Below are 10,673 nucleotides of genomic sequence, written 5' to 3'. Positions count from 1 at the left end.
TGTAAGCTTATAAACCTTTGTTCTCTTGAAAAAATTTGATAACTTTATACACGACCCTTTATAACTTGAAAAAATCATCTCTATAATGTATCGTCTCACATTTCCTTTGCCTTGATACCTCTTGGAAACCAAGCTTTCAAGAAGTGCATTTGCTTCTGCCTTATTAGTTTTCATTAAGCATTTTTCAATGTCAACAAGGAAATCTTTAGCACTTGTAATTTCTTCAAATAGGACACCTTTATAGACTTCTGGAATGTCACACTTAATGATCATCAAACTCATGCGATTTGAGCGGTCTCACTTCTCATATTCTCTTCTCTTGTCAGAGGTGCTTTAGTCTATAAGAGAAGAAGGTTTCTCAATCCTTAACGTGAGGTCGAGATCGATGCATCCAAGAACTATCATGTTTTCTTTTCAATCCTTTAAATTTGTACTCTTGAGGACCGAAACTGAATTTACATTGGCATATATTGAAGCCATCGTAGTTGTATTTTGTACAAGAGAAACAAAAGAATTAAGCTCACATAATAAAAACTATTAATTATCAATACATTTAAATAATGGTCTATCCTATTTCAAGACATCCAATGCCGCATCAATATCAAGTCATTGGACAATAATATTAATTGCTAGAGGTGTCTTGGTGTAATGATCAAACACTGATAATCAAACATGTCCAATAACAAACCTATCTTTGGATGGATTTATCATTAACACACAAAGCCTTACAATTATCATCGTTTACCATCATAGGTGTGTATACAATTCAACAAAATATTAATCTTCCTTTGGGCCGACTAATACTCGAATGGATATTCATAAACACGAAAGTTCATAATTTTTCTATGAACTACCCAAAAGAAGAAGATTCACTTTGGTGATTTCTTAATTTAAATAGCTCATTCAAAATTATGAACAAAACCAAAATTGAATCTTTATTTATTCTAAACCCAAATCAATTATTAATTTTACTTTATTTCAAAAGTTTCTTTTAAATTTTATCTTGATCACACCATCCTAATGGACATGGAATGGGAGTACTAATCCAAACTAGGATGCAACCACACAATCCAAAAATACACTAGGCCTAACCTAAAATGGCCCACCATAGTGTGACACATGTTTAGTTACAGATCTCCTTGCGCTAATAACAACTATGGTTCGTGCTCACCTGCACCACCTCTCACCAAAACCAAAAAACCAAAAACCCATTTTCTCTCTTTCATGAGGCACCATTGGCGTTGAAACCACCACAAGTCCACCATAAACACTTCAAACTCCTCCATGAACAGCAATGAAGGCCACCATACACAAAACTATATTTACACAAGTTCATCAAGATCTCAACCACTACTATAGAGAACCAAAAGCGCGAGCAAGCCCTAGACACAACTTAGAACCAGAAACCAGATATGAACTTGAGAATTGAGATGACGACCATTACGACTCCATCGCAAACCACGAATGAGATATAGACGCACCACCTTATGCAACCAATGATGCGCCCCTTGCAAACCCGCAAACCACTATGACACAATGTCATAGTGACACAACACAACTCCTGCTACCGTGACTCCCAACGTCGTGAGTGCCTCCCCTCAGATCCATCATAGCCAACATAATGCAGAACAAGGCAAGGACAAAGATGGAAAACCAGACACAAAAGAACAAGGACCGCCAATACAAACAAAATCAAAATTGTCATCACTATCCAATGTGGATGAACCTCCTCCAACCTGCAAAAAACCAAAGCCAGTTGAACATCGCCATAAACCACTTCAAGCCCTAGGTTTGCTACCACGACAAACTAGATTTGAACGAGAGAAAGGATTTAAACTAGCCACCGTAAGGCTGTAGCGAAAACGAAGAATACAAAGGAAGAAGTTGTGTGACTTCTCAGACCCTCTACTACGACTCTTTCCTCCACCATAGTAGTTGTGTTTGGAAGCAAGAAGAAGATCCATCGAGAAATGAAAAAATGAAACTAAAACACTATTGGTTCTCAAAATCCATGGTTGAACGCTAAAGAAGATTATGCAAAGGCAGATTCCCATTTCGAACAATAGAGGGGTAAAAAGAGATTGGATATTTTCCCCCAATTTAGGATTTTTTATCCTAATTTCTAGGGTTCTTACAAATTAAAATTATGGTTCAAAATTGAGTTTTTCTTTGATTTTAATAAAAATTCACTCAAAAACATTCATGAATACAATTAACATAACCGGATTTAAGATGCAACCCATAATCAATTAAAACCCCCAAATTTCATAGAACAAAATTTCTCATAAAATTGAGAAAAGTTAGATTACGGTTCATGTCAATTAATCATAAACTAACATGTTCTAATACCAATTGTTAGATTTGTGAATCAGAAAGCAATAATGAATGAGCAATAAACCTTATAAAATAAAGCAATTCCCATTTCCCTTTAGAACAAAAAATGAAGTCATCCCTGAAGGATTGATCATTGAAAACAATTAATGAATCACGTTAAATTGGTCTCTGATATTCCCTTTATAGAGAACCTTAAGTTCCCTCTTGATTTTCTCCTCTAATGCAAATGAAGAGAAAGAAATAGGAATGATATAAGCATGCTCACAAATGAGGACCATGACTCATTTATCTAACCTTTATCGGTTACTTTTCTTAAGTTTTCAATATTTCAATTTGGTCCTTCAACAAATTAAAATATTGTTTATGGTCTCTACACAATAATCCTTTCATGACATATATGCTCTTAATTAGCCACATTTACTTAATTAGATCACTTTATAATTGAGTAATAAAATATAATGACCCTCACACAATTCAATGATTTGTTATATATATGAATAACCCAAATTGCTAACAATATGAAGAAGAAAAAGACAGTTGAAGAGCGATAGAAAGACTATTTTAAACAGACATTCAACCCATATACCCGAAATATGAATTGAAAGAAGAAAAGGGATCCCAATAAAAAGACTAAGACTTTATAACATACCTTGAGTATAAATGGTGATGGTAATCTAAGATGAATCAAGAAAGAAGGACTACGGTAAAGGTTTGGTGTATGGGAACACTCAAGAAGGGAAGAGACAAGGGTGAGAGATTATGAAAGGGAAGATAAAGAAGAAGAAAATTACCTTTAGATTGCTATGAACATTGAGGTGAAGAGAAAGAAAGTTGCAGAATTGAGGAATTGTACCTCCAATATAGCTGCATATAATGAAAAAATAAAAAACAAAATCACGAGAGAGAATGTGGGGACCTGTTTTGTTTGGTTTAGTTGGAGTGATTTTTTTATTACATAAATATTTATTTTCTCTAACTTGATTATGGAAAATTTGAAAAATCAGACATCACACAGTTATCACGTTTATGGAACATTGTATATGAAAGTTAGTGAAAATATTACATGGCCTCTCCTTCCCCTCAAATCCATATTCTTGAACTACAATCATTATATTAATCACCACTCCACAACTCTATCTTCCATTTTTCCCTTCACAATTCACACACCTCGTTGGCCTTCACCACATGCCCATCACCATCTTCCAAATTTTGTAGATTATACTCTACCTTCCATGGTCAAATCCAATTTTTCCATCTCTTCTAAAAAAATCATCTTTTCCTCCAACAATCATATTCATTCCTATTCACATGGATCACCCATGGATAGATTAATACGCTACATGCATCTTCTCCTCCAACACTCTTTCATCCTTAATGTGACCTTACAACACTTACATCTTCTTCCTCTCCTCTATTTCTCCATTTCTCTATTTCCAAACAATAAATACCTATCCACACCCTTAGAGAAAACAATATGGTAGATAACAAAGAGAAAGGGAAACCATCTGCCATGTCATCCATCTTCATCTTCTTCAATAGACCATCTTTCACTCCATTCATTTGATACAAACTTGTTGTGGTGACGTTGTCATTACCTCTAGCAAGAACACATTGACCCCTATCCTAATCCTTTTCACCAGCAGCAACAACAATAGGGAGGAAAGATTAATGAGGTTTTAGTAGTGGTCGTAGGTGTGTGAATCACGATGTGAACTATTATTGTAGGTGTTACACCATTATGGCGCCTCTAAGTGCAAAGCGTGACAACGATTATGTGTAAAGAAGCTTCAATGGAGAGGAAGAGTAGTTGCCTCCATGAACATTCCACATTAAAAGATTTTGGGGAAGAAAATGACCCATCAAAGAGGGAGAGGAGAATGATGTTGGTGGTTGTAGGAAGGAGAGGCCATGGAAAAGTAAGGAAGGAAAATCACAAGGGAAAGGAGCAAACAGGGATGACAAAAGTACATATGTCCACGGGTATCTGCAAATAAAGTTTGTTACGGGTAGTAAGTAGATACTTCAGACGAGTACCCATGAGTAACGGATAACGAATATTTATTACTCGCTTATAAACGAGTTGGGAAATGATATCATACCTTTGGGTATTTATTACCGGTAAAAAACTAAAATTAAAGTTTCATTTATATTTTATTAGGTTAAACTTAATTAAAATTAAAATTTAATTTATATTATATTGGGTTAAACTTAATTAAAATTAAAATTTAATTTATCTTTGATTTAATTTACATTACATTTTATATTTTTTTTCTATTTATTTAGATTTCATTTTAAAAATATATAAATTATTTTTAAAAAATATATTTGGGTTGTAATGACCTATAAAATGATATTTTAAAATTGATAGCATTTTTAAAATAATGCGACTCAATTACTTTAATATTAAAATATTTAAATAAAAATAAAAAGCTTATACACGAGTTTCATTACTTTAAACACGTTATCTATCTGAAAATCACTTTTGTAAAATTTATTAGGTCTTTCTCAACTCTTTATTATATTTAGGTTGTTTGTTTGAAGATCTAAGATTATTGAAGTGATTCTTGTGATGAGTTCTTCAATTCCAACCGATTGATTTCTTAGCTTGAGTAAGTTCTTTTGGCAACTATATCTTTGTCAAATCTATTTTCTCCCTTACATGCAATCTCTTCTAATTTATATGTGTCCTATTAGTCTCTATATGAGTCTTTGTTGATCAATGATCATAGTGGTATGGTATGATCATGTTTGTGATTTTTCAATGTGTACATAAAGCATCTATGAGTTTGAAAGTGTTGACATGTGTTAGAGTTATTTGAGCAGTTTGGTCAAGTAAAAGAAGTTAGCATGTTGTTGTGATGTTGGCTTTATATTGAAACTAATATGATATGTTAATGGTGTGACATAATTAATGTTATAGCCTCCTAATGAACTTGTATTAATTTGTCTAGAAGATGTGATTTGTGTTAAATGAGTGTTGTTATATGTTGTTGTGAATGTGATGAATTTTGATTTGATAGGGAAATCGAATGAGAAGATTCTAAATTGAGAAATTGGCTTAATTGGTACAATTTAAAGATTGCTTTACATCTGTTTTGGACCTAAAGGAATAAGTAGAGGTACTAATTAGAGTCAAGTGATAAGCTAGATTTTTCCCAATGATTTTTTGGTTTCTATCATGGCATTGGACAGTAGTAGAAGACAATAGGTGCCAATTAAATTTTCCAAATCTGGGAGTATTTTCGCCCGAAGGCACTAGACGCAAGATGGAACCCGTCGCTAGGAAAAACCAAAGTCAATGAACTCACTAACTTTGTGTCTTTGGGTGCTATCTTGTGTCCTTGGGCGGTAGTCTCAAAAATTCATCCAGAGATTTTATGGGCCTTAGCACTAGGTGTTAAAATGGCCCACTGGACACCAAGCTCCTTGAGAGCAAGTGCTTGGTATGCTTCTATTTTGTTAGGCACCATTTATGTTCTACATATTTGGTTAGCCTTCTCTCATGCTTGTATGATATAAATGGTTATCTTAATTATGTATTTGGTTCGTAAGGATAAACAATGGTATGAATGGTTGAGTTTTAGGACATTTAATCCAGGGAGGGAGTCCTATTGAATGTGTGATTCACTAAGGTGTGCTTTGAGGTAAGGGTTGTTTAATTTTGTTAAGTTATCCTAAACTCTACTAATCATTTATACTCGTGTAAAGGAGAATGATTAGGTGGTGAGAGTGATATGAGTCATATCATAAGAACTATTTTATGGTTTTTATGATTGTGTCAAGAACTAACCTTTTGTGCGGTAGCTCGATAAAGCATTGTATTACCACCATAAGTGCATGATTTGAGAAGTCTAATTCAAGTGCACTTATTCAGACAAGTTGAGAGTAGAAAAGTATAATTGTATGTATGATATTTTTTTATGGTTGTAACTATATCTCATGTGTAAATTAAATGACCTGGTATATTGTGTTATCTGTATCTCTTTCTCAAGTAGCGTATCCTGTTATATGTTTTGTTAATTGTTGTGTTTTGTCTTCTTTTTTTTGCAGTGATCATCTTTGTGGTGTAAGTAGAGGATGATTCAAGAGTGGATGCACCATTGGATGTTGAGGAGCTTGAGTTTTGATCTCTTAGGATATATAACTTGTTTGGGTGTAATGTATTAGATATATTATCTTTATTTTATATTTATCTTTTATCTTAAGTTTGTTTATTATTATTTCTTATTTGTATTCTGAGCTTACCTCTTATTTCTTCTAATATAAATAAAGAACTCTGTGTATATTCAACAAAAGGGAGATTAATCTCATACATAGTTTTCACTATATTCAACATGGTATCTTAAGCCTAAGGTTCTTTTGAGAAAAAAATTATGTTGCCTCTGCCACTACACTCGCCGCTGTAGGTGACGGTGTTGTCTACCATTGTTGACGACACCATTGTCGAACGCTGCCACTACCGGAGTTTAAATTTTGACCAATGATCACACGATTTTGGTCGCCTCAACTAGGCGACCATCGTGTCATCAATGATGCCTTCATCGGAGTTCCTACGCGCTTTCAGCGCCTTTTGAAGTTGTGGGTCTTTTCCATCGTGCTTGGCAGCACATCTCGTCTCCTTTTAGGCAACGATTCAAAGCGTCGAGGTCGCTCTTTTTTCTCTTTCAGGTTCGTCGTGTGTGGTCGCACGTCCCTTCTCCTCTCAAGCATCGATATTGCTCTTTTTTCCTTTTTCATGTGTCTTGATTGGAGAATCTTGAATTTTTAAGGTTTCTCTCTCTTGTTCATCCATGTCTTCTTCTATTGTTGTCTCTTTTGACCTCCCTTTTGTCACCATTGCGTTTGACCTATCCATATATGTTTTTTCTCCCGTGGCAAAGATGACTTTTGTTAGTTTATTTATGGTCATGGTGGCTCTTCAAAAATGACCTCTTTATCAATTGGATGTCAATAATGCATTCCTTAACGACGATTTGCAAGAAGAGATTTACATGAAGCAACCTCCCAGATTTGTTGCTCAAGGGGAGTCTTTTGGGTTGATATTTCGTTTTCTGTGTCGTCTTCGCAAATCACTAACAATTTGGTGTCACTCGAGTACAGAATGAGATATTTTCACTAAGTCTTTACATATTATATTAGCAACAAGCTTCATACATACTCTTTGTATGCACTAACTTAAGAGGGTGTTAGATATATTATCTTTTATCTTTAGTTAGTTTGTTATTATTTCTTATTTGCATTTTGGATTTAACTCATATTTCTTCTATTATAAATAGAGGACCCTATGTGTGTATTCAACATAAGGGTGATTAATCTCATACATAATTTTCTTTATATTCAACATAATGTATAGTTTTGGGGAAAAATTCTCTAGTTTGGTAGTTTCCTTGTATATATATTATGTTAATATGGTTACTTTTTTTATAATTGTAATGTTATATATATATATTATAAATTCTATGTTATTAACTGTCAAGTATGACATGCCTTTGTTTAGTATTAAATGGGATGTTACAGGCGTATCACTGGAAACTTGTAGGTTTTAAAAAACTCCCAGGTAAATTTTAAATGGGTATTCAACCGGTAATTGGTCGATTTTTTGTTAAGCGTATGGTAGTAAGTAGACATTTTCTATGTATGACCTTACCTGTTGTCCTAGGAGTAGAAGGTACTAACATGGATACACGAGATGATGTCATTTACTACATCAATAAATCTTTAACTTGGTTTGGTCATTATGACTATTTTAATTCATTAAAAATATATGAAGATTAAATAAAAGTTTTAAATCTTATGTATTCAAACGTAAAGATAATAAAATAAAAGTATGAAAAAAAATTAGAAGTATAAGTTCTTATCTCTGATTTTAAGATATAATGAGATTAATATATTATCTATATTCAACGAAAATATATTTTGGATAAAACAAAGTTGTTTATAACTAAACATTTTATCTATTCAATATTTATTCAATATTTATAGATTAAAAAATAAAAGTATAACATAAAGATATATTATCAAGTTAATTTCTGATAACCTTAAAATAACTATCGGTTTAAAATTTTAATTCTCTACAATTTAATTAATTCAAATAAATTATTATTATTATTATTAATACCCCCTAAAGAACTAGTATAATATTTGTTACGACTAATATTAATTAAACACATATATAAGTTTGAATTCAGCGCCTTACATTTCAAACACTAATTATAGTTATATTCTTACCGTCAACACTAATTAACTACATATATAATTTCAATTCAAGCCTTAATTTAACATGTAGAAAGTAATTAAAATTGACAGAAAAAAAATATTCCCAATGAGAAAAAAGGGGGTAAATAGGAGGACATTATGCTAAATGAAGGAGAAAAATTCTTAAACAAATAATACATATTGGTGTGAATGTATTAACGTTGTTTTAATCTAATAACCTATGTTTTATAATTAAAGAGACTCTTCCTAATATATGGACAGATAACCAAGTGTAGTTCATAAAAAAAAAACAAGGAGTTACATGCTTTCTTTTTTAAATAAGATTTTTTAATTAGATTTAATTACTTATTTGATCCCTGTTTTTGTCCAAAATTATTGAGTTATCCTTTAATTTTTGTAGTCTCAATTTGATCTCATTTTGTGAAAATTGATACAATTTAGTTATAATTTGTGAAAAATTGATGTAATTTAGTTTTTGTCATTAAATTTGTTGACACAGATCATGGACTTTTCATTAAAAATAACACTAATATTATGTATTACACCAACAAAATAGTTATTAACAACTTCAATTTTGATGAAAAATCGTTTATCCATTTAAAAAATTTAACAAAAAGGACCAAATGACATCAATTTTTCACAAATCAGGACCAAATTTCATCAATTTTCACAAATTGAGATCAAATATGGAGACTAAAAAAATTCTAGGATCAACATGATATTTTTTTTATGAAAACAAATAATACATAATTAACCTTGTACTTAATGCACATGCAACCTTTAGCAAAACTAACATAACTTGAGATATATTCAATGTTGCAAGTCATAAGATGTGATAATTTTGAAAATCCAATACAACAATAAAATCCTCTAAATTTAGGTCAAACTTATAAATAAAGAAAAAGAATATTTTACAATAGAATAAAACTTTAAAACAAAAGAAAAAAAGAAGACATAAAAAGTAAAGATTGATATCTATAGTCGATGTTTGTTGTTGACTAATGGTAGCATGCTCTTAAGAGTTCGTGATCCTGTTGTTGCAAACTAAAATTCGTGTTATGACCTCCAAAGTGATAGCAATGGTAGCCAACGATATGATTATGCCTAAATAACTCTTCTTCCACACATTCTCAACATTCAAAATATCAAAACCTTTTAAAACATTCCATGTGGTCAAGGCAATAGTTGTGTAACCAACTACGTAACGAAACATGTTCCAAAATATTTTGTACTTGTGATCCTTCTTAGGCCCAAAAAACACAGCAATACAAATTTGTGCAGATGCAAGACACATTAGAATGATTCCAACGCATTGAAGAGGAGCATGATGAACCCCATAATGTTTTCCAATATACAAACCAGTCCCAAACCCAACAATGGCGATAAAAAAGGCCAATGATTGGCATGCTCGATGTAAGTGAAACCAAGTGTCTCCTAAACTGTCAAACACCTTCAAGTGACGACCCATCATCACTCCAATAGGCATCATTATTTCATGAACCTACATAATTCACAAGCTCAAAACACGTTTCAACTTAAAATGGATAAATATAAAAATACAAATTATTTCTTACGTTTCTCAACACGGTTTGTGAGTTCACATCTTTAGTGACTTTAGAAACCTTGTCGGATATGAAATTAATGCTTCCATAGGATCGAAGATTGGAGAGTGAGAAAGAGTAAGGCCTACGGGTGTATGAAGCAGAAAGGCTATAAACTGAAAAACTGAGATTACCCTCTTGTAGCATTGTCACATAACTGGTTTTTGGAGATGTGTATGCTCTGATGGTAACATTTGATGTATGAATTGCAACGAATGCTTGTGAACCCATCATGACATTTAAAGTAGGATTGATGGCCAATGCAACCCAATTTGAATCCTTTGTGTTGGCTTTGTTAAATGCAACATCAACTACATTTGATGAAGGATGATAATTCCAATACAATGAGGATTCAAGATCAGAAAAATCTTCACAAACTGTATAGTTGATGTGTTTTGAAAACTCGTATAATTTCCATGATTGTGAGATGCTAGGGACAATGCTAGCAACTAAAAATGTTAACAAAACTAAACTCATAATGAAAGAGAAGAAAGTAGAGGAAAATAATCAATCTTAAAATTT

At 32.4% G+C, this 10,673-nt stretch overlaps 1 protein-coding gene across 1 annotated transcript; it reads right to left on the bottom strand.

Moving 5' to 3' along the window:
* Positions 1 to 9,565: 9,565 nt before the first annotated feature.
* Positions 9,566 to 10,382, bottom strand: LOC108341441 (cytochrome b561 and DOMON domain-containing protein At5g47530). Its single transcript, XM_017579124.1, has 2 exons — positions 10,125 to 10,382; positions 9,566 to 10,051 (listed from the first exon to the last, which is right to left on the bottom strand). Exons 1-2 carry the CDS (start codon positions 10,380 to 10,382, stop codon positions 9,566 to 9,568), a joined length of 744 nt encoding a protein of 247 aa, XP_017434613.1.
* Positions 10,383 to 10,673: the final 291 nt, after the last annotated feature.

Source organism: Vigna angularis, chromosome 6 (assembly GCF_016808095.1).
Source record: "Vigna angularis cultivar LongXiaoDou No.4 chromosome 6, ASM1680809v1, whole genome shotgun sequence".
In the NCBI taxonomy this organism is placed as follows: domain Eukaryota; kingdom Viridiplantae; phylum Streptophyta; class Magnoliopsida; order Fabales; family Fabaceae; genus Vigna; species Vigna angularis.
This window is presented reverse-complemented; position numbering and strand designations above follow the sequence as displayed.